Source organism: Copadichromis virginalis, linkage group LG15 (genome assembly GCF_057382275.1).
Source record: "Copadichromis virginalis isolate Kocher_CV1m ecotype Utaka linkage group LG15, C_Virginalis_male_GT1.1, whole genome shotgun sequence".
Lineage (NCBI taxonomy): Eukaryota > Metazoa > Chordata > Actinopteri > Cichliformes > Cichlidae > Copadichromis > Copadichromis virginalis.
In genome coordinates, this window is record NC_140632.1 from 25,431,598 (window position 1) to 25,455,961 (window position 24,364).

Below are 24,364 nucleotides of genomic sequence, written 5' to 3' on the forward strand. Positions count from 1 at the left end.
TGATATCGGCGATACTGGCCCGCATTTACTTGGTATCGGATCGATACCAAAATATGCAGTATCGCACACCACTAGCGAACGAAGGACTGAAATCTGGTCACTTTTTATACAAATGAGCTGTGACGCACCGGAAACGGAAGTAGTGTTTCCCCCCATTCGTTCTTTTATTTTCTTTCCAGTCCGGCTCCGCTCTGCCAGAGTTTTAAATACAGGAGAATGGAATACAAGCTGATCATGGCGGTCTCTGGCTTCCCGAGTCTCTACGACATGAACTCCCCGACCTATCGGGACCTGAACATGCGGAGCGACGCGTGGCGGCAGGTGGCGGAGATCGTCGGAGTCCCCGGTGAGTTTCAGAACAGCGCCGAGATCCCGGCGCGAACTTCAGCTCTCACACGGGAGCACTTTCGATGTGGGCGAGAGGGAAAACTTTCAAAACATGTCAAACATTCAGATTTTCATCAGAGAAAAGTTCAAAACAAATACGGTCCGACCCTTATTATGTTCCTACGCTCGTCGCCTCTCGGCTCCAGCACAATGGTTCCTCTTCAGAATTATCAGCACAGATTTATGAAAGAAACACTGTAAGAAAATCTACGACAACTTTAATCAGCAGCTTTTACTCATATATTGTAATTACTGGGAAATAACTGGTCGTAGTGGATTTTTCTAGTAATCAGAACTGGGGGAAAAAGGTGATGACGACCAAATATGTATGTGTGTTTGTAACACAAGTATTTAAGGTTTTACTCATGTAGACAGTCTTTGTTAACTGAACTTAAAAATTTTCAAATACAGTAAATTATGGTTCGCTGAAGAAAAGAAAGGAAAATAAAATACAGAATAAAGGAGCTGTTAATACGCTTTTGTTATTTATGGGTTTATATGTTTTAACATTAAAAATTAATAATAACATGATAGAAATTACTGACGTTTTAAATTATATTTAAAAGCCTTTAAAATAAAATTCAACAGAAATTTTATTACTTGGATTTTTTTTTAAACAAACAGCCTAATATGTTTAATCATAAATGTATGGAAGGAAACATAATGTAAATTGTAAAAAATATCCCAAAAAATAGTTTGAATGTTTAAAATTTATCTGGATTCTGCATTTGTTTTTGTTTTTTTAAAAATTGGTTGTTATTTTATTATTGCCTTTTTTTGGTCCTTTTAATTAATACTATTTAGTTAATTGTTTGTATTATTTTTAATCATTTTTTTAAATAACCATTGGAAGCAAAAATTATGATTGAAATTCATATTTGGCTAAAAGTCACACAGGAGTTTGGAGCCGTGAGTATTTTCACATGTGAGTAGTACTGTTTGTTATTTTCAGTCAAATTGCTTCAAATGTTGAATATTGTCCAAACACAAGTTTGCTGTGAAATATGACCAAGCAAACAAAAATAGTTCGGTTGTTTGGGAGTTTGTTTTAGTTTTTGCAGAATAAACTAAATTAGAGCAAAGATTAGTTTTAGTTTTTGTATGCAGGTGAAAATAAAGCGTTTAATGTGACTCTGTGTGTGTGTCTCTGGTTGTGGACACAGCAGGATGGTTTAACTGTTGGATTTGATGGTTTTATGGTTTAATTAAAGCAAACTTGTGGTTTTCCACATTAGAGTCGGAGTGCAGAAGGAAATGGAAGACACTGAGAGACCAGCACAGGAGGGAGAGGCAGCGTGAGAAGGAGCGGCGCGAGAGCGGCATCGGGCTCTTTAACTACCGGCCATGGAGATACTCGTCCATCCTGTCGTTCCTTAATCCGTTCATCGATGCCCGGGCAGCCGGTACCAACGGCTGGGCCCTGGACCCACAGCCCTCTCAGGTCCAGGTGGCCGAAATGGTCGGCTGCAGCACGACCACGGAGACGCGGAGCGACGACGACGAGAGCTACGGTTCGTACTGACACTTCCTTCTGATTGGCCAGCCTGCAGTACTTCCTCATCAGCTTTTCCATGTGCAGTCCGAGCACCCGGGTCTCTGATGGCTTTTGATTAATATTTTCTCGTGATTCGACATCGATTTAGTTCTGATTGTTTTGTCTGTTTTCAGGGTTCGCCGTAGCTGACGCGACCACGACGACATCCTCGTCCTCATCCTCAGAGTTCCCGCAGAGGAAGCGGCTACCCTCTGTCGGCTTGGACCCGTCCAGGCCCAAAGAAGCAAAGGTTGAGGTGAACTCAGGCGCCACAGACACTGACGACGGCCTGCAGACGCAGCAGCACGCCAACATGAAGGAGCTGTTTGAGATGATGATGCACTCGGTGACATCTCTTGCTACGACCTTAGCTTCGTCACGCTCTTCCTCGCAGACCCCTCTTCTGCAGCAGGATCCGCAGAGTCATCATCGCAGCCCGCCGCTGTCCTGGACCGTGGCGCGGCTGAACCAGCTGAAGACAGAGGAGCCGGAAGGCGACGTGGACGAGCTGCTCGTCCAAACGGACGATGAGGAGGAGGTGGAGGAAGCGCGCCGCCCCGCTTCTCCCAGGCCGCTCCGGCCAAAGAGGAAGAGCGTCGACGGCCTGCTGGAGGAATTCCTGACGAAGACAGAAGCCAGGGATGCGCAGAGGGAGCGTGACATGGAGCAGAGGGACGACGTGACGCTGTTCCTGCTGAGCCTGGCTCCGGCTATGAGGAGACTGACAGCAGAGAAACAGTCATGGGTCCGAACCAAGATGCAGCAGTTTCTGCACGAGGCCGAGTTTGGCGCCACAAAGTTCCAGTGAGCCCACGAACGTTTTGATGGAAGCTCATTCAAAGGGGAAGGACTGAATCCTCCCTGTAGACTCCACACGTGCCGACTCTTCTTACAGGTGATTCAGGTAGCTCCAGATTTGATGGTCTGTCCCTGACCGATGACTCCAGATACTGGGTTTCTGTTTTCATCGATGACTAAACGGATGTCTGCACAAAGCAGGACTTCGGGCACATTGGGGTCACTGCAGGGTTAGCGCCACGCTTCAGTGTTGATGTCTGATTACTTAATGGGAACTTAAACTTCTGCACAGAGGACTCTGTGCACGTGCACATCCGTGTTCAGCAGCAGGAGACTTTCTAAAGTTTAGATTTCTCACAAGAATCTGTCCAGAAACAGTTTTTCCACGACCGACTTTATTCCTGCAAGAAGGCCGTCTGCAGATGTAAAACCGCTTCATCGGCTTGTAACTGTCAAAGTGGTGATTTGATACTAAAGTGTCTAAAATTTGAACCTTTGTAGATGAAGCCTACATCTGAATACAGAGTATTTATTCTGTCGTCTTACTCAGACGGTCAAACAGCGCAGCCGAGGACAGTAAGCAGACGCCTGTTCTCTGACTGTCTGCGTTTGTCCAGCCGTCAGTTGATCACAGAGCTAAGATGAGTCTGTGATCGAGCACCGTCAGCGTTCATACTCACTAAAGCATTCAGAGCACACACTTTAATACTTCACTACTGTACGTGCTGTACACACACACACACAGACAGACATGAACGGGTGCAGCTTGTATCATGTGTTTAATAAGCTGCAGGCTCCGCCTCCTTCATGTGTCCATGTAGCCTGAATCCTGATGCAAGCAGGTAAAGTGATAAAGATCTGCTGTTAAGATCTTTGTAGCAAATTAATTACTGTTGTTAAGTTTGTGGTCCAAAAGTGTCACACGCTACGTCAGGGCAGGTGGTGCACTCCAGCACTGCAGACACACTTTTCCTCCTCTTCTCTGTTCCCGACCAAAATACTTCTTTATCTGACGTGAACAAGGATCTTTTATGACTTTTGAATGATGCGAAGCTCAAACAGAGACGTGTTGGTTCGTGTTCCTCTGAGATCATCTCAGACTGTTAACACCACTCAATGTATTTTATGTACTTTTATTTTGAAAGGCCGGTCACACTGAGACCAAAGTGTGATCTTTGCTTTCTCCTCTGAATCAGGAATTCAGTGATGATCAATGAAATTGTAAATAATATTTGTACCTGTTACCGGTAACCAGTTGCAGCTTTCTCCTGGTTTCCATGGCGACGCAGTATTTATGGAGCTGTGGTTGCAATCACGGTTTCCTCCTGGCTGTGAGAGTGTGAGGCCACAGCGTCTTTGGTTATGTGTTCTGAGTGCAATGCTCCATGTGTGATGCAGAAAAGCACATTTTGTATTACAGAAAAGTTTCTGTCTGTATTTCTAAACAATCATAAGAGCGTGATTTTTCCCAGATAGCATTGAACGCTTCAGCAAAGGATTCCTTTCACTCTGGTTTGTGTTCGCTACTCTCCCATGTTATTCAGTCCTGAGTTGGAACATTTTTTATGTTTCAGAGTCCTGCAGCTGATTTTATTTTCTTTGTTTGTCCTGTTTTTGTTTTTTGTTTAAAAAAAAAACCAAACAAACTCTTCTTGCAGTCATTTGTGTTTTTATTTTAAAGTGAATGCTCACAGCTGAGTCATGCTTAGAGTGAACTTCATATGCAAACATCTGAGCAGACTGCTGCAAATATTATTGCACCACTCATAAAGTGAGCTTCAGGAGGAGCCGATTAAAACCTGATTACTGACTGAAAAGAGCTCTTAGTGTGCTGCTGTGAATATTTCACCTTAATTTGAAGTTTTCATCCTTGTGCTGTAACACCGATTCAGCAGGAAACTGCCGCTGCAAGGATGTTTTCTTACATATACAAACTATCATTTTCTGTTCTCTGGAATAACATGTGGATTACTGAACGCGCACAGACTCTGAACACAGTTTGAAGTCAGTTTCCAGGAAATTGCTGTTTTAAAAATAAAACTAATCTTTGGTCATTTCTGAGGAAATGAAAACTAATATTTTAACTGCACGAAGCACAAAAGCAGTGACCATTACTCCTTCCGTGAACGTGCAGATGCTCCATCTCGTAAGAAAAGATGTCATTTAATAGAAAATTATAATTAATAAAATATGAAGTTTTCCAGTTATTTAAAGCTTTTCTTAAATTTAAAAATGAAAATAAATTTTTACAAATGTAAGTAACATTACCTGTCTAGCTTCATTTACCTGAATGTCGTGTTTTTAAAGAATTATAATTTCTAATAAGCGCACTTGTTGGTTTTAAGGTAAAGAAATGTCTCCACCTGGCGGCAAACTGTACAACTACAAGTATAAGCACGTTCAATCCGGAGTCAGCTGATCAAAACACGGAAGTGGAGAAGCAGTGAGTGGAGTGAGAAGAGCAGCAGGAGCAGCGGGAACTTCTGTGGGTCTCTGAAGTTTTGAAGCTTTTTTTCTCTCGATCCCACGAGACGACCTGGTTTCTATGAGTCACGTGACAGCCATTTTCAATTTAAATGTGATCAGGGTCCGTGAAGTCACTCTGTCACCTGCAGACCACACGAGAGCAGGTGCTGATCAGACACGGTCTGAGTCATAAAACGTTACTTTAGTCCCGCGTACTTCTTACAGATTAACAGACTCAGAGCTTCACATCTCTGAACCCCACGGATTATTTGATAAAACACAACAGGGCGGGTTCAGAGCGCAAACGTGGACCGCGTTAACCGGAATCCCCGAGTATTAAGTTTTAATTAAGACCCTATCGCACCTGCTGGAGGACGAACGAGAGAAAGATTAATACGTGTGTGAAAAACGTGGTTAGAAAACCGCCCCACTGTGAATGTAAATACACTGAATGTTTGTTAGGAAATTTGGCGTCTTACAAGTTTTGTGCACATTAATTGTCATATTTTCTAAAATATTTCGCCTGAGGGTCATAAAAAAGCTTCAAAGTAACAGTACATGCTGTAGTAAATAGTCGATGTCGTCTTTCCAGACTTTTTAAACCTTTCTGTCCATCAGGGTTTCTTTGTATGTGACGATGATGACGGTGAAGGTGTTTCGCAGTCCGGCCCGTCACGGTTACGCAGTGGAAGTGTCTCCGTATATCCCCAGCAGAGTGGCCTGTGCTGCCTCACAGTACTACGGGATAGCAGGTCAGTAGAGTTCAGTGGTCACAGTTTGGAGAACACACCTGGATGTGATAAAGAATGAATGCTCACTGCTGGAGCCTCGTGCGGACGTTAGAGGAACTCCAGTTTGTGGCTCTTCATCACTTCTGTTTCCTGACTTTTGATCCGTATAAATATTCTGAAATAAAATAAGACGTGCTGTTTGTTTCTGAACGTCGACCTCAGCGAGCTGAACAGACCCCGATGACGACGATGATCACGCGGTTTTCACACCGAAACACAGATCTGTGCGTTTCAGCTGTTTTTAAACAGTCAGCTTTCTCATTCCTATCCACTCTGTCTGTGTGTGTACAGGCTGCGGCACACTGCTGGTCCTGGATCAGACCGAGACCGGGCTCACCTTAGTGAGAAGGTAACATCTGTTTCCTCATCTCTCTCTCTCTAACATCCGTTTTTGTCCTTTATGCTTACAGATGATGATTATAAGAAGTTGCAGGAGGTTTAGGGCTCGGTTTCATCTAATTTCAGCACAGATCAGATTATTATCAGACTGCGAGGAAACCAGATAGAAACCCCTGGTTTTATGTGACTGCCACTGACTTCCAGGACTTCCACTGAGAGAGTGACATGGTCTAAAAACTCAGAAAATAATAAAAATGCAGATGATATACACAAATCAGTAGGAGTCACATTCCTCCTCATCTGCATTCTGAATGATGACGCATGTGTGATTATTCAGTAGATATGAAATCTTTGTGTGAAGTGTGCCATTTCTGAGGTTGTTGACTCCACATCTGGGGAAGACTGAAACACAGAGACTTGTCGGAAGCTGCATAGCTCCGTGCTGGAGGCGACTGCTTCACAACACCATTAAACCCCCCCCAGAAATAATCCTTTAAAGTCGAATAAAGGAAACAAGAATTCAGTCAAAGGTCAAAGATTAAGTTTTTATGTCATCCTCGTGTGTGTGTGTGTCTCAGCTGGGAGTGGAGTGACGGCCTGTTCGACGTGGCATGGAGTGAAGCTAATGAGCACATTTTGGTGGCAGGCGGCGGCGATGGCAGCCTCCAGCTGTGGGATACAGCCAATCACAGTGCTCCACTGAGGGTGGCCAAAGAACACACACAGGAGGTAACGCACACATGCTTACACACACACAGACACACACACAGGTGTTCTGACTGTGACGTGTGTGCAGGTGTACACTGTGGACTGGAGTCAGACTCGAGGAGAAAGCCTGATAGTTTCTGGATCGTGGGATCAAACGGTGAAAGTGGTAAGATGAAAGTTTCTCCTTTCTTCCCCTCTCCGTCTGCGTTCTGTCTTCTTCATGTTAGTTTTATCTCTGTCAGTGGGACCCTGCTCTCAGTCCATCGCTGACCACCCTCAGAGGTCATGAAGGGGTCATCTACAGCACCATTTGGTCGCCTCACATCCCAGGTTGCTTTGCATCTGCCTCAGGTGAGTCGGCTGGCCTGTCAGAGGGGTTTAAAGTGGCTGCTTTCACCATTAGATGGCGTTGTTGTGATGGTTTTTGGAAGCAGGCCTGAACGTTTTTTGAACTTTGCTTCAGACCGCTCAGATTCAGCTTCACTTTGGATTTAAAGCTACAAAGGAGGAAATGTTTGATGTCATGAAGCTTTTTCTCGGTGTCTGTCTGCGAGCACGAGTGCACCTGAGCTCTGGAGGTTTTCGTGGTATTCACTCGTGTTGTTTGTTGGAGGTTTTCCTCATCGTGTGCAGTGTAGGAAGTGAGGTGAGTCTGCATGATGCTAGTAAGTATACTACTGAAGGTTTTAGTCTTAGTAGGAATTCATAGTTATGAACGTAAATCTGTAATTTAAACACGACGTGGAAAGAACTGTGCTTTAATAATGTAATTCTTAAAGCACAGTATATTCAATATTCTTGATATTTATAACTGAGTGATTTGCATATTAGTGCTATTTCTTAAATTTGCAAATTCTGTAACATATTGTATTAGTTAATTAGTTTAGTCTGTTATTGTTGCTGCCTTGGAGCAACTGTAACCCACATAATTTCCTTAGAGTTAGTTAGTTCTGATTCTGATTTAAACCTGCTTTGGTGCTGATGCAGACACAGGGGTGTAGTTTGTAGCAGGAGGCGTGTCTCTGTCACTGCGATGTCATCGCTGGGTGCACGAGTCTGCCGTCCAAGATTGAGGTTGCATGTGTTTTTAGATTTTCTGCATGATGCACTTCCTGTTTCCTGTGGCACTTCTGTGGCTAATCAAGCAGTGAAGCATTTTAGGGGTTTTCTCCCATTATGAAGGAGACTGTGGTAATAGGTTGACTGCTTTGGGGATCTCCTCCAAACCTCTGTCACAGTGATTTTTCTCTGTCGTTGTGCTTGATTGTTGAGTGGTGGGATCTTTAAAGCAGTCCTCCTGGCTCTGTTTGCTGCTTCTGCTGTAGCAGTGCGCTCCACAGTGACGTCAGACTGCTGCATGTCTCATTGGGTCATGCTGGAGACATCGCCATCCGCTGTCAGAGCAGGACTTGACAGATTCTCAGAGACTCTGCAACAGCTTGAAACTTAACTTCCTGCTCTCAGACCTACAGATGTTTGGGGTCAGCGACAGTAGACAGTAGCCTGAAGTCTATAAAACTTGTCCCACACGAGCATAAATCAAAGGCATCATCTTTGAAGGATAAGTCGAAGGTGCTGCGGTGCAGGGCTTAAAGAGTTAGTTCCTGGTTGGGTGGAGACTGTGTGGAGCTTTCATGTGTCCTCCAGCAGATGTGCACTTTAGGTTAACTGGCCTCAAGTCTGGATAAAGAGTGGTCAGTAAGACCAGAGAAGCATGTAAAAGTCTGAGAAGTCGCTTTCTTGTGTGTCTGTCGAGAAAGTTTTCATCCACACAGTGATGTGAGTGAGTTTGTGGCCAGAGGGAGCATTTGGATGATCTCCTGGGAGTGTGTTTAAACTTCATACAGGGGCAGCAATTCATCATCCAATCTGCAGCAGCCGCCTTCAGCTCGAGCTCGGTTTGGGAGGTGCTGTCTGTCACGTGACTCGGCCAATGAGTTTGGGTTAATTGGTTTGTGAGCGAGCGGAGGTCTCTGATGAGATTCTCAAAGCAGGAAGATGTTAACCCCCCGCTGCTCACGGGGTAATCCAGGTCCAACCATTTGACCTTAAATGAGTCTTTATTTTTGATTGAGTGTATATAGAACACACAGCTGGGACAATCCGTGAGGGTCCTAACTGTTGAATCCTGTGTTTGTATGCTATAAAAGGTCTGTTCAGGTTGGGTTCAGTTATTAGAAGTGTGCTGCAGTGGACTCATGCATGCACCAGCAGTCCTCAGATGTGATTTTTAAGGAAGTTCTGGATGTTTTTCATTTGATTTTTGAACAAATTTCTGAGAATTTATTTTTCATGATGGCTGTGCTGAATTAAAACAAGTAAAATATGGTGTTTGTGTTCAGATCTGAGTTCTGAGTATGTGTCAGTGATCCCTGTGACAGATGTGTGATTAATGGCTCCTTGTTGTTGGCACCATATGATGACCGGTGCCACAGATGAACTTGGAGGCTGTAATTCTGGGGTTTGTTGTTGTGGTTGATGCTTCATATTTGTTTTCATTTGATTTGATTTTTGATCTCTCCGCTTTTTTTTTTTTTATTGACTTATTCTCAACTCTGGGAACTCATAATATTTTCTGGTCTGTAAAATATCAGGTTACGGCTTCAAACTGCCCAGGACAGTGTCTCGCAGTCCTGACTTACACTAACCGGCTTTAATAACAGCTCTGCAGCTAAATGCTTTACTGAGAGCACGTCTCCATAATGAGACCTTCAGAGTGTCCGTGTCCGCCGCTTACAGCGGTTCAACTCCATGTTGGTCTCGTACATCAGCTCAACCGAACGCACTGCATTTGATATTCTGCCAGTCAACTCGCCGCACGCTCACAATTAGTAAAAACGCACAGTGTTTCTCTTAATGTGGTCCTAAAACACATAAAAGCCTCGGCTTTTACCTACAAGACGTCCATTAGACAACAGATGGTTTGCATGTGTGACAGATTTTCCGTTATTGGTGTCGATATGTGAGAGAGTAGCTTTATTCTGCTCTCACTTCTAATAGGTTCCTGTTATTAAGATCTCCGTGAGGTTCAGCAGTGCAGCAGCTCTGCTCTATAAAGACCAACACACAGAGCTGTAACATGACAGCAAACAAAACACTAATGATGCCCCTTGTCAGGATGATCTCCTCCTCACAGTTTTCTTTTATATCGTCTGATTCCTCAAAAGTTCCCTCACAGTTTTGGTAGATTTTTATCCTTAAGTAACTCTTTAAGGAGTGATGCCATGAAGTTGGAGGGTTTCCATTTTTCAGGATTTTTCCGTAGTCCAAACACTTGGCTGTGGTTTTTCCGAACATTCTCTTTATACGTCTTTGACTTTTGGAGTAACTCTTCTGGTTTCTGAAGCATGTTTAGCTGACCCTCACAGCCAAAAACTAATCTTTAAAGAACCGTTTGAATCCTTATAGATACAAACAGTTATTCAAAAACAGCAAAGAACCAGCCATCACTGACTCCTACAGGGGGTCATAACATAGCTCCCTAAAACGTTCCAGCTCCTGCTTTAGGAAACAGTTTGTAATCCCTGCAGCAGCACTGTGGATTCAAGCTGCTGGAGCTGGAAGAGGAAACACTTTCTACGGCACAGGGATGAGGATGTAAAGCACTTGTCTTATCGGTCCTCCTCTGCGGTGCTGAGTGGTGTCCTCTCACCAAGAGTTAAGCTCAGAGATTTGAATGAGGACGCTCAGGCTCTTTGAAAATGTGTCTTGATCCGAGCACATCGGCGCCAGGACCTCTCAGCCGCGCGTCTGCCGCTAAAAAGACAAAGCCGACGATACCGGCTCAACCACAGAGCCGAACCTGAGGAGACTCGTTCACGTGCAGCTGTACCCCCTATGGTAGAAACAGCTGTGAAGGCGCCACTGTGCTTCCTTGGTGGGCGATGCCTTTTGTCTTTACCTTTGAGCCGGAGGTCACCTGCTGATGTCAGGACTCTGAGCAAGGTGCATGGACTCCATTTGCATTGAGACTTGCCTGTGAAACCCACGCTGAAAATCTGCAGCATTACTGAGCTGTGCTATCAGCACACAGCAGGCTACAGTAAAGGAGCCAGTGCAGTATTTATTTTGGCCTCAGGGTCTCATGAAGCTCTAAATGCTAAACACCTTGTCTGTACTTTTGTGTGCAGCTCTGCCTCCCAGAACCGAAGCAAGTATTTTAATGAAACATGTTGAACTTTATTGCTTTTTTAAGCTTTTTAAAGCTAATTGTGTTGGATGTGTTGCACGCAGGCACAAAAACTGGCAGAGAAGAGTGAAGCCTAACCTAAAAGTGGTCTGAAAGCGAGAGGAGAGTAGCTTGTGTTAAAGCTTTATTTAATGCATCCAGTTGCCAGTTTGTTTACGGCAGCAGCCGGAGGCGAAGCTCTGCTGTGCACCGCTTTCTGACCTGCAGCAGGAGTGATAAAACTCGGCATCAAATTAGCCTCTGCGTTTATCTCTGTGTGCTCCTGCTTCCAGCAGGCGCACTCACGCTCGATCCAGGTTTCTCGGCGTTCTGCTCGTCCTTTTTTCTTTTCTTTAACTTATAGACTTGGTCACAGCTTGCTTCTGCGATCAGGATGTGAGGTGGGCGGTCAGTTGTGGGTTTAATGAGGAAATAATGAGCAGAGCTTTGCTGCAGTTATAAGCTTGGTTATGTAGTTATGTAAAATTTGAGTGATGAGCCGACATTCTGAATATTCATTTAAATTAGAAATGTCAAAGTTTAGGTTGCTGTCAAGGGCTTCTGGAGGATGGTGGTCCACAGGAGACGGGCGATGATTGATGCTGGATGGGTGCGGTCTATACAACCTTTATTTCCCCCAAATAGTGTTGGCATCACCGTGAGCCTGGCGGGTCCCTGTGGGGGCTCTTGAGACATCTGACATGCACAGGCATCAAAGACCAAAAACAAGGCAAGGCTGTTAAGACTCATGGGCCCTCCTGGGCCATGGCAGCATGTTACCTGAACAGTGTGACTCCTTAAAGGTAAGACTGTGTATGATGTGAACCCTCAGAGGGGAGTTTTCGTCATGCATCCATGTTGCCCACTTCCTAAAAATTAAAGTCCAGCTGAGGGATCATCGTGTTTACACACTGGAGGAGATCCAGTATCCTTTGTAGAGGCACACGTAAAACAGCCGAGCTAAAAGCTGTCCAGAGGTGCCCGAAAAGATGATCGTGAAGTGGAAATCATCATTTATTTTTTGGGGACGTCTTCTCAGAAGGTTCTGATCATGCCTGTACTCTCAGCACACTCTTAGCAGAGGTTGGAGTCAGAATGGAAGCTCTAATAAAACCTGCAAGCTCACCGCAGTTTAGGAATCAAATATCAAATCTGACATCGCATTTTGAGTTCTGTCACACGCCTTCAATGTTGGAATAAAGGTTATTCAAAGCGGCCGGTGAGAGGTGAAGGTGTTTAAACTCCAGGCCGTCAAGGGCCGGTGTCCTGTAGGTTTTATTATAAATCACCTCCTCAACATATCTTGAAGTTCTCCAGAGGCCTGGTAATGAACTGATCATTTGATTCATGTGTTTTGACCCAGGGTGAGATTGAAAACCTGCAGGACACTGGTCCTTGAGGCCTGGAGTTCCCCACCCCGGCTTTAAAGCGTTAAAGCTGCTTCTGCTTCTGCTTCAAATAAATCTTGACACACATTATTTTTACCCACATTTTCATTTCTGCCTCACAATAACAGATTTATGAGAGTTTATGGTCAATTTCAGTGAGATTCATTTGTAATCACTGATGTGCTGCTGAGCCTTGGTGTTCTCCATCGCTCCTCACAGCCTCACCGCCGTGCTCTTGTGTTTTGTTCTCCAGCCAAATGATATTTGCTGCAGGACACTGAAACACACACACACACGGTTTCATACCGCTCAGTGTATGTGTGTGTTGGACTTTGTGAGCAGGTAGTGTCTGTTTAAATAAGTGATAGCAGGTGTCCACCAGATACAGCAGGCTCTCTGTCTCTGCTACACACACACACACACACACACACACGTACGTGTGTGCGCGCTGAGTGGTGTTTGGTAGGTCCTGGCCTCAGGGAAACTTTGGCCACACTCGTTCTCTGTATCTGCAAACCTACATTAGGTCATGAGCTGTGATAACAGACACACACACAGACAGAGAGACACACACACACACCGGCTGGTGTCGATGGAGGCGCCGCGTCTTGCTTCAGAGAGCGCTGCTGCAGGCCTGGTCACAGCTGTAATGAGACGATGGCAGCGATCAATGGTGAGAGAGGAGCGCTTGTTGTGATAACAGCATCGTTTTTTTTTCTGAGTCAGTAAGCTGTGAAGAGTTCCTGTCGCACATGCTCAGTGTGTCCTCTCTCTATTTGGGTTTACTCAGGTGAGAAAAGAGACGAGGCGTTACCGAGGTTGGAAACCCAGAGGTCTGCTCACGGTCATATTTATGATGAGAGCAGAGGACAGATTATTCATTTTTTCATGTTTGTAACTGAACAATGTTTGTCTGAGAGTTTCAGGCATCTCAGAAACATCTGAAGAGAAAAGGTTTGAATCATTTTGAAAAATGTGATGCCACTCTGGATTTTGGAGCTCAACACAATTTAATGACGGTGTGTGATGGTGTAATTGTCAGGCTGGTGGAGAACGGCTGAAGTGGGTCCCAGTGGTGTTTCTCAGTGGGTGATCTGACCTTTTACTAGTGTACCTGTGTTCCTGTGATGTCAGCTGTCTCAGTGGAGCTGGCCTGTACACACACAGAGGCTGAGCGGCAGTTTGGAGTTTTTTGTTTTTTGCTGAAGTCAAAAAAATACTGGAGTTTTTATCATTATTTGAGACTTTACAGTGTTGAAGATCGGTGTTGGCGAAATATTTTAATGGTGCTCATGTTGAAGCCAGAGAAGACTCTGCTCGTGCTCCAGAGTGTTTAAACAGACTGGTGGATGTCAGCACCGTGCCTTCATGGTGAATCACTGGTGGAGTGCTGGATGCTCATAGATCAGTGACCTGTCAGTCAGAAGCTCTGTTTTTTTTTTGTTTTTTTTTAAATGACTTTAAACTCAGCATTGAGACCATCCAACCTGCTGTTTGCAGGGATAACCAATCAGAAGACGGCTGCCTTAAAGGGGGGAGGAGCTAATATCACTTATTTGAGACAGAGGATGAACTGAGGAAAGGCAATATGAGATCCATATGGATTATTTTGACCTGTGAATCATGCAAAGCTACCCTACAACAGGTCGCCTTGGATCATGCTCTCTGTGCATTATTATTATTATTATTATTATTATTATTATTATTATTATTATTATTATTATTATTATTACTTGTTATTAGGGGTTTAAATCAAAATTCATATTTTTGTATTTTCTGTTATAACTTATGAGTCGGATAATAACTGAGAGGGATGGCTGGATGGATGAGTTTTCAAGCACAGCTACCTATGATTAGTGTATGGTGGAGCTTTGCCACCTTATCTCTATCTTACGGCTTCCCCTCTGGTGGCACTTAGTGTTAGCTTGAGAGGCTACAGCCACTCATGACTTTGAAGAGAAAGGAAGTGACAAACCGGGAGAAGCAGAGATACGGTGAAGGCGTGGTGCAGATGGCGTCTCATTCCGATAAGCTTATCTGGGTTTCCATGCTCCTCACTGCTTCTCTCCCTTGCCTCCTCTTTTGTTCCTTGCCTCCTCCTCAGTCCTCTCATTTCTCTTTCCGCTTAGCTCGATTCAGTGGCAGACAAAGATCCCCACCTCCAGCCTGAGAATCAGATGAGGGTCTGTGTCTGTTTGTTAGGCTTCGATCTGCCCTCCAGGTCTCCTCTGGAGTCTGCAGTGCTGGTTAGTCGCTCTGAGCTCTCAGTGAATCAAAGCTTCAGTAATCATCAGTTAAACTCTGACCTTTCAATGAACTGTGTTTAACTCAGACTCCACCTACACGTGTCATTCCTGTGTCCTGTATTTAAAAAAAGGCCCAGAACGACTGAGGTTAAATAAACGATGGTCACTCACGTTCTGTCCATCATATTGACAGAAAGCCTGTAAAATTACAGGTGCGATCAAAAAGTTCAGCCCATGAAAATATAAACTGGATTTAAACTTTGTCTGATCGCTCCTGCTGGTGCACGCTGGATCTACTCCAGTGTATCGAGACAATGATCCTAGAATATGAACAATAAAGGTTGGTTTTTTTTTTTTTTTTTAAATGAATGAAATTGCAAATCAGTGTGCAAATGGATAATTATCTCAGAGACAAAGTAACCAATGGTTGATAACAACTTACCAATCAAGGCAGTTCTTCCTTCAGTTTATTTCCTGGTCATTGCATTAAAGTTTTAAAGGTTCATCTCAGCACTGAGTGCTCATGCTCACATCTCTGCCACTTTTAAACTGGATGTGCATCCAGGGAGCAGCTACATGGACCCATCGTTACCAGAAAGGAGAGAAAATCCTGTTTTCAGTGCACGCTCTGGGTCATGTCCTTCAGATGCTTCAGGATGTTGAAGCAGACTCTGTGCTAACAGTCTGACCCGGGGAAGGAAGTCATGGTGCACAACCCTGCGAGTGTTCCTCACCTTCAGGCAGCTGGCTGGATGTTTGATCTCTGCAAGTGTGAAGTCTGTGCTGAAATCCCAAAATGGATGAGTAATGGGCCAAATTAAAAGCAGGTATGGTAGATTTTATGGACTCATTCCACAAACTTGTTGAACTCTGTGCAGCATCCTTCATTTTAATGAGCTGATTGCATTTCGTGGTTTTTACTGGAGACAAAGCTGCTGAGATGCTTGGATTTTTGAGTCAGCGAAGCCCACATTTATTTGTGTAGGTTGAAGGCTTTACATTCATCTACCAGCCACCTCTCTTTGTTGTCTCCTGCACACGAGCACAGCTGTGACGGAAAGTAATCTCAGAATATAAAGAAGCTGTTCGTCTGCGTGTAATTCCTCTGCTTGATTGCTGCTGTGCCAGCTCGCTCTGATCAAAGATGCGATGAAACTGCACACGTGCTCGTTTGAACCAGTGGTCGTGGTGCTTCAGATAAGCTCTGGAGGTGGTTGATCTCCGTCTGCTACTGAAAACAATCATGTAAATCTTTGTGTTTGCAGCTCCTCCTGCAGCTTCTTATTTGCACCCTCTTTGCTACAGTCTCCCACACACTCGCTGTGATCACATTAAGCCTGGACTCTGGAAATTCAAGTGAAACGAGAAAAAAGGTTTTAAAATGCAAATAGTAAGGCGTGAAGAGAGAGCAGTGCTCCCCCGTCCAGAGGAGGTTTGGAGCCAGCAGAGATGCCATCAGCAGCTGGAACCAGTTTGGAATCAGACGGCTCTTTTTGACCACCAAGTTCTCCAGAGACCTTTTTTAAGCGAGGTTTAGATGTGAGGTTTTTGTTTAAGCATTTTAACCACCTACATACATTATGTGTATAATAATGCTTATATTAGTGTTGACAGGGGTGTATTCAGAAAACAGTACATGATGACTTTGTGTGTGTGGACCAGAATGATGTACCCACACTGTGGTCCACACAGACGTTCTACACACACAGTTCAACACACACAAAAAGAAACTCTGGTGTTGAAACAAAGACTTTCCTGATGAACTGTAAAGTCTTTAAGTGAGATGAGTAGAGGAAATCACCCCCGCTTTGCTGAGTGTGGATGGACCAAACTCTTCAAGCTTTTATCAGCTGTTGGGCGTCTTGACTCCTCGTTTCTGATCTGCAGCCACAGCAGCTCTCTCTCTCTCTCTCTCTCTCTCTCTCTCTCTCTCTCTCTCTCTCTCTCTCTCTCTCTCTCTCTCACAGTTGAAGAGCTTGAATTTCATCATCCTTAAGTGAAGGTTTGCTGTGGTTGGAATCAAACACAGAAATCTGTTTCTCATTTATTTATTTGTGTAAATGATCCTCTGTGGCTGTGCTTACAGCTAGTGTCCTTGTTTATTTGTGTGCTACGATCACTTTTGTTACATAATACGAGCTTAAAGTGCAGACTCTCTGCATTCGTGTCCAAACTGGAGGAAGGGTTTGGATTTGTGACTCTTATATAATTATACATGTCCCCCTCTTTACAAAGAGCAAGCGTAATTGGACAGTTGACTCAAAAAAAAAAAAAAAAGTGTTAGACGCTAAAACGTGGCTGCAGGTGTGTCTGTGTGTATTAGCTGAACCTGCTGATACAGCAGCGATTATAGGTGTAATAAACCGTGACCCTTTCACAGAAGTCAGCACTGCAGAACACACACACACACACACACACACACACACACACACACACACACACACACACACACACACACACACACACACACCCCCCTCAGAGTGTGAATGAGAAAAAGAACCAGAGAGGAAGAGGAGGATAAGGGTTAAAATGTTACTCAAAGAATCGATGAAGAGCCGTGTGGAGGGATGCTGGGGGAGGGTGCAGAGCCATTGCTGGGATTAAAGAGGAGGTGCAAGGAGTGAAGTAGAGAAGGAGATTAATGTGCTGGTCAGCAAACAGGAGGTGAAGCCTGGGAGAAGCGACTCCCCTCGGCCTGCTCTTTAATCAGTCCTGGAGCTGATTATTCAGCCTGTTGGCCTCCAACGGGCTTCAGGTGGCGTTGTTTCAGGAGAGCCGCTCACACAATCCCATTAGCCACATTTATTCTGTTCCCAGATACGTGGCCCCAACTTTTATCCCCTATCCTTGTTCTTTGGCTCTTTGACATTATTACAAATTTAAATAAAGCTCTGCCAGAATAAATGTCAACACTGGGTTTATTCCCAAGCTTCTAAAGCTTGAAACCATCACAGCTGAGAGCCAAACCCTAACCCAACTCTGACTTCACGCCTCAGTCCTTCCATCATTACAGTGACTCAGGAACATGCAGACAACACGTTTGACTTCATCACTTGTGCTGTCTGATAAAGCTGCAGTCCTTCATGTCATGCTGGTCTGGTTGCACCTCTCAGTTCATCCTCTGTCTGAAACAAGCGTTAGGATGCAGCGTTCTTCTGTTTGGACGCTCCTCACAAACGGGTGGATAGCCATCATGACCAGGTTAAGGACGCCCACCCTCCTTGACATCACTCAGAGCCAACCCATATTGAAAAGATATATAAATCTTGTAAAGTTTGTATCTGTCTTGTGTGAAACTTGTATGAAAAGCATACAAGTGTGAAAACAGATATAAGATCCCTTGAAAAATTATATAAATGAAACTTGCATGTTTTGGATACTTCTTAAAACAATACATGAAAGTAATGAGAAAGTGGCCACTTTCATGAGTAAATCATATAAGCCTTATATGATTCACTATATGATGCAAGTCTTTTAGAAGATTTCTTTTCCATATGGGAACAGTGGAACACACGGTGTGCAAACTGACTGAAACAGATGTACTGTGCATGACAGAAATAAGGACACAAGCTTTGGGACTTGACTCACGGACCGTCAGCACAGGGAACCAGGATGTAGTCATAGAAGTAAAACTGGTATTTCAAGGGTGAAGCTTTCTGAATGGGAGTCGGTTGGAGGTTTTAACTCCGTCAGTTTTATTTGGAGGTTTTTCTGCTGTGGCTTCAGCCTTAGTCTGTGACAGTCAAGTTTTTTTAAGACGGAAGTAAAAAAAACTGCTGCCAGGTCGACGTGAAGAACACCGAGGTCTTCACTGCAGTTTGAATAAACCTCTGAATGAAGAGGAGGAGGAAGAATAGGAGGAGGAGGGGTGTAAAAGTTCTGCTTGATGATTGTCGCAGTGTGTTGGCAAACCCTCAACCTCTGCCCAGAAACTCACTTACACACACTTTTCTGTGTGTGTGTGTTGACCAGTAGGAACATTCTGGTCAGTCTGAGTTTATCACGTTGGGAAAGAGGTTCAGATTTAAAATCAGCTTTTAATTTGGAATTCGCATTTCGTGGAATTTTGTCAGACTAACACACACACACACACACACACACACACACACACACACACACACACACACACACACACACACACACACACACCACCTCGACTGGACTGGGTGACAAAATGAGTACACAGATCTGTGTGGATGCCATAATGAGTGGTCCCTGAAATGAGTCCCATAACTCATGAGAGACGATGAAATGAAGGAGCTCATGCGCTAAAATAAAAGCTGACGTCAGCAGGAACTCGAAACACTGGCAGCAGTGTTCCCCTCAATTAACCTCCTTTTACTTTCAGTCTCCACCTCACTTCTTTTAGATTTCTCTTCACATCCTTCTCTTAAATTCTTCACCTCAGAAGTTTATTTCACTTCATGGCTGATGGCGAGTGAGTTGGGATCAGCACATTGATAATGGGACAAATGTAAATCCAGTAGAAGGTCATATTATAAGCCCTCCATTTCCATAGTTTGTCTTCATCATTGAGCGTTTTTCAGTGGTATGTGAAGTTTCTGCCCAAATCTCAGCTGTCTGGACGCCTTTTCTTTCTTTTTCTGCAGGAAATGTGTTTTCAGTCATTTTCAGGCGTCCTGAATTGATTTTTTTTCCCCCCATGTCAGCAGATATGATAAGAGAAGCTCTCAGAAACTCCTGCAGGTTGAGCAGCTCTAACCAAACACTTTTATTGCTGACTCTCAAACAAATAAAGATATATTGGATTGACTGTGTGTGAAATAAAATAGAACAAATACTGAGCGAGGTAAGGCGATAAAACTGAGGAAACACAGAAAAACAAGGCATATTTACACAAAAACACCTGGATATATTATATAAACTCGAATACTCTTCTCTTTCTATTTGTACTCTCAGGTGACGGGACGCTCAGAATTTGGGATGTGAAGGGTGCGGCGTGCAGATTGGCCATCCCAGCGCACAAGGCAGAGATCCTCAGCTGTGATTGGTGCAAATATGACCAGGTACAGGCCCTCCAGTTGGTTAAAAGGTTCCATATATTAAATGGCATATTTGGTTTAAAAGATACTTAAAAACAAACAAACAATACATTTAAAAACCTCTATGCCAGCCTTCATTTATACAGAGAAGTGTGTTTGTTTAAATGCATTTTACTATCTGCATCAAACACTAAAATTACATCTGATTTTGTGACCTTTAACCCGGTTAGCTTTGTAAAGATTAGCTGGTGTCTGTCTGCAGAATGTTGTGGCCACAGGTTCAGTGGATTGTACTGTGTGTGTGTGGGACCTGAGGAACATCCGGCAGCCTGTCAATCAACTGCTGGGACACACGTACGCCATCCGCAGACTAAAGGTACACACACACACACACACACACACACACACAGACACGTGTTGGGTTTTTATATCTTGTGGGGACATCTAATTGACATAAAGCTTTCCCTAGCCCCTTACCCCCAACCCTAACCATGAAAAATGTTTTCGCGTCACACACAGACTGCATAAACAGAGACTTTCGGAAACAATGACACATTTTAGTCATATGATGCAGTCATGTGACCAATGAAACTAAGATAGCAGAGGGCATTATAGGGCAGATGTTTTGTTTGCTGTCAATTTTGACGACCCTATTAAAGATTAATATCAGTTTGTACTGATAGCTTTTCTTTAAATTCTTTAATTCTCAAATAACAGAGGTTGAATCGTCTTTAGTTTCATGAATGCGCAATGCAGGAACGTAAGCGTTTCAGCCGTTTCAGTGTGGATGAACAAATGTTCTGAAACGACTGAAAATGATAGTGTGGACGCGGAGCATTTTTAGATGAAAACACCGTTTTCAAATTTATCCGGATTAGTGTAGACGTAGCCTAAGTGTGTGCCGCTGAAGCATATTCACTGTAATCTGCATCAGTGTAATGTCCTCCGTGTGTGTGTGTGTGTGTGTGCGTGTGCGCGCGCGCGCTGGTCGAGATGTAGTGTGAAGTCTGACAGCGTCAAAACACCCAACCAAATGGTGGTAATAAGACCTCACTCTCGTGCTACACTGTGTGTGTGTGTGCAGTGATGTATGTGCTGTTCTCACACACACACACACACACACACGCGCACGCACGCACTCTCTTGGAGGACATTACACTGATGCAGATTTCGTGCAGACTTATTGTGGCATCGTCGCTACGTCGTAACCACAGACCTCTCTAAAACACTGCACCGTACCCCGACGTGCACTTCCCTGAAACATAACCACATGTCGTGCCTCTTCACTACTGTCGATTCTGCCACCTTTTCTCTGTGGTTTTTACATTTATAATAATAATAATAATAATAATAATAATAATAATAATGGATACTTTATTGATCCCCATGGGGAAATTACTTGTTTTTCTCTGCATTTGACCCATTCACTCAGTGAAGCAGTGGGCAGCCCACTAAGCAGGCGCCCGGGGAGCAGTGTGTAGGGACGGTACCTTGCTCAGGGGTACCTCAGGGTAGCCGTTAAGTGGATTCGAACCGCCGACCTTCCGATCATGGGGCGACCACTTTACCTACTGAGCTATCCCTGCCCCATTTATCAGTGAGAGAACAACAGGAAAAATAATTATAGCATCAAAATGAGGACTGACCGATGTCATCAGATTGGGTGGAATGGGCATGAGGGAATGTACGAAGAAGTGGAAAAACTAGACGGACATATGGAGAGCCATTCTCCATAATAAAGCATTCATAACACACACTGGGTCACCAGAACGGGGTAAAAAGGAACATGCTGAGATAAAGTCTGAGAATTTCATATCTAACGAAGCACACAGAAGCGCTCCAGGTTACAGGTTAGCATGTTCACAGCATAATAACCATAAACATTCTGCATTCAATAACGCGGAGTCTGCTTAGACTCATTCATTCCCAGTAACTGTGATCCTCATTAGGGATAAACTAATATATTGGCCAAACATGGATATCGGCTGATATCATTCCTGTTGACTCTTGGCAGATTCACTGCCATTTAAATGTTCAAGAGTCAAGAAAAAAAACTCAATGACCTGTTCAGATCAGCCAGGCTGTTATTTTAAAGGTTCAGCCCATCGAGCTGCTGCTGTGGGCTTTTTCAGCACAGCTGTACCCCATCGATCGAGGAGACTTGCTCTGAAACTGCTTGTCACCATTTGCAAATCTGTCAGCTTGTATCGATTCTCTGCAGGGAGCACAAACAAGGTGATCGGCAGCAGGAGCGTAACGAGATAAAAATAAAGCAATGAACAGAGGCGGACCGCGGCGCTTCTGTTCGGCTGTCACATCAAAAATTCACGGTGAGCGAGCGAGTTTCTTACAGACGAGTGATCAGCACGTAATGAACCTCTGACAAAAGAGGAATCCCTGTCTCGAAGTACACAAGTCAGAGCGTGCTCAGTCCGTTTTGCGTACTGCTCTGGCTTTACAGGTGGAAGGCTCCTCACTCAAACTCCAGCCAAACCAAACCTGGGGTAAACTATCAATGGATATTTCACTGTGACCTCACTCACTGGTTTGTTGAGTCCTCATTCAAAGCCTTGATTTTTTTTTTAAAATCGTTTTTCACTACATTGTCCCGGTTGGGCACATAAAGTGTAGTCTGAATGAGATAATGAGGGAATATAAACCCCACAGACACACACATCTGCTAACTGCTGCTAAATAACAGATCAGATGGTAGAATGTCACCAGACTTGTGGACAGTCTGTAAGCTACACCCACCTGTGTCGACTTCTACCTGTCAGGTAAAGCGGCCCCGCCTCGATCTTTAAGCTATGCTATGAGGACCGACTCACTGCTGCCGGCAGCCTTAAGTGGACGTCATAGGAAGTGCGGTTTTTGGTGCTTCTGTGATGCCTTTACTTTCCAGCCCTGCCAGCTGCTGCTTGGTTAGCAGTTTCTGAGCAGCTTACCTGCAAACCAAACATTTCTGCTGCATCGTCACAGCTGCCTGGGTTTTACTTTGGTAATAAATGTGTTTGCAAGTAAAGCAGCGTTAAATGAACGTGAAGTGCAGTAAAGAGAAGGATGTTAAACGAGGCCAGGACTCGATATGAAAGGTGAAACTGTCAGATGCAGAGAGGGGAACAAATGAGCGAATAAATTAATTTGGGAGTGCGTCGTCGGTGAAATCGCTCTCTATGGACTCCTCGCAGGCTCTCCGTGTCTCTGCACAAACTGCTGAGCAGAGAAATGCTGCAAACTCTGCTCAGCCTGCCGGAAGCTGTTTTTCTTTCATGATGGAGACGAAAATGTAGTTTTTTTTTTGTTTGTTTTTTTGGATGATGGGGACAAACTGGAGCTCAGCATCAGAAACAGTGGCATGTGCATGAAGCACAAACTGAGCAGCGTCTTCTGTTGTTCTGCATATTGTGAAAGGAAAACTGCAGTTATTACTGGCGTTTTTGTAAAACACACACAGTAATTTTTACTTTAAAAGTCTAAAACATTTCAGCACTTTTTCACGTTGTGGTTATTATCTTGTGTGTGCACAGCGGAGCTCGAAGTTCCAACGACACATTGTAAAATGTGTCATTTTTTTCATTTAAACCTTCAAACTGTCAAACATGCCCTACCTCCTTCACCTCCATGCTGATTTAAGGTTAAAAGGTGTGCAGCATGTCCCTCTGGAGGGTTTTTGACTCCCCTTCACATTATTACATATTATTGTTTCTTTGTAATCAGATTATGAATATTTGAGGAAAGCAGCAGGTGTTCGTGATGGAGATTAAAGCTGATAACTTGCTATTCTTCCTTTCTTCCTTTGGAAACATGATCTCAATAAACCGTTTTCCATTTTGTTCCTTTTCCTGCAGTTTTCTCCCTTTGATAAGACTGTGCTGGCGTCCTGCTCGTATGACTTCACTGTCAGGTAAGATCACCTGTGGCGTTTCTCTCTGTTCGACCTGTTTATTTAAGGACCTTTAAACAAGGTTCTCTGCAGCTCAGTGCTGGTAGAACGTTAGGAGCGCTAACAGGCGAGCAAGCATGTGGAACTCATTTTGTTCCACATCATTTTGTGAAAGCTGCTCTACAAGTTTAATGTGTTTGCACAGAGAAATGGAGAGAAAACATTAGAGAGCAAAGCAAAGCATAAACCCCACTGAGCTCATTTACACATTAAACAAAGAAAATAAAGATGCGAACAAATAGTTCAAGATGTTTAAAAATGATGGGCCTGACGTCGCTTTGCTCTTTAGTTATTCAGCTCCGGAGGTTAATGCAGAACATTATTCACAACAGGCGTATTTAGAAATGATTGACGTTGTGAGCTGCAGTGGATGCCAGAAATCAAAAGTTTAATCTGAAATTTGAAACATCTCAAATAAATCAGACTTAAATAAATGAAGAGATCACCTGAGTTCGACGTTTCCTGAAGCTTCGACTTCACTTGAGACAAAATGGACAAAAACACGAGCAAACTCCAACCATCTTCACAGCTCCTTGTGGTTTCCGCTCGTTTTTACCCCCCAGCTGAAAGCCCTGGGTACCAAAGAATGAGTG

General features: G+C 44.0%; 2 protein-coding genes and 1 pseudogene across 5 annotated transcripts in view; 2 read left to right on the forward strand and 1 right to left on the reverse strand.

Annotated features, from left to right (window-relative positions):
- The window catches only part of LOC146692549 (uncharacterized), a 232,329-nt pseudogene that overhangs the window by 78,392 nt on the left and 129,573 nt on the right, over positions 1-24,364 (reverse strand). The gene's annotated exons all lie outside the window — the stretch shown is intronic.
- Positions 6-4,919, forward strand: LOC146692553 (uncharacterized). Its single transcript, XM_085432684.1, has 3 exons — positions 6-346; positions 1,623-1,898; positions 2,056-4,919. Exons 1-3 carry the CDS (start codon positions 217-219, stop codon positions 2,727-2,729), a joined length of 1,080 nt encoding a protein of 359 aa, XP_085288810.1. The 5' UTR covers positions 6-216; the 3' UTR covers positions 2,730-4,919.
- The window catches only part of pex7 (peroxisomal biogenesis factor 7), a 44,510-nt gene continuing 25,286 nt past the window's right edge, over positions 5,141-24,364 (forward strand). The window contains exons 1-9 of one of the 3 annotated variants that reach the window (XM_085432685.1): positions 5,141-5,204; positions 5,804-5,937; positions 6,268-6,325; positions 6,894-7,044; positions 7,112-7,189; positions 7,266-7,374; positions 19,746-19,852; positions 20,091-20,204; positions 23,677-23,732. In XM_085432685.1, the coding sequence (XP_085288811.1) occupies positions 5,823-5,937; positions 6,268-6,325; positions 6,894-7,044; positions 7,112-7,189; positions 7,266-7,374; positions 19,746-19,852; positions 20,091-20,204; positions 23,677-23,732 (788 nt within the window). In that variant the 5' untranslated portion in view covers positions 5,141-5,204; positions 5,804-5,822. Of the gene's footprint in view, positions 5,350-5,803; positions 5,938-6,267; positions 6,326-6,893; positions 7,045-7,111; positions 7,190-7,265; positions 7,375-19,745; positions 19,853-20,090; positions 20,205-23,676; positions 23,733-24,364 lie in introns of all 3 variants that reach the window. The other 2 variants (XM_085432686.1, XM_085432687.1) reach the window with 2 other exon arrangements.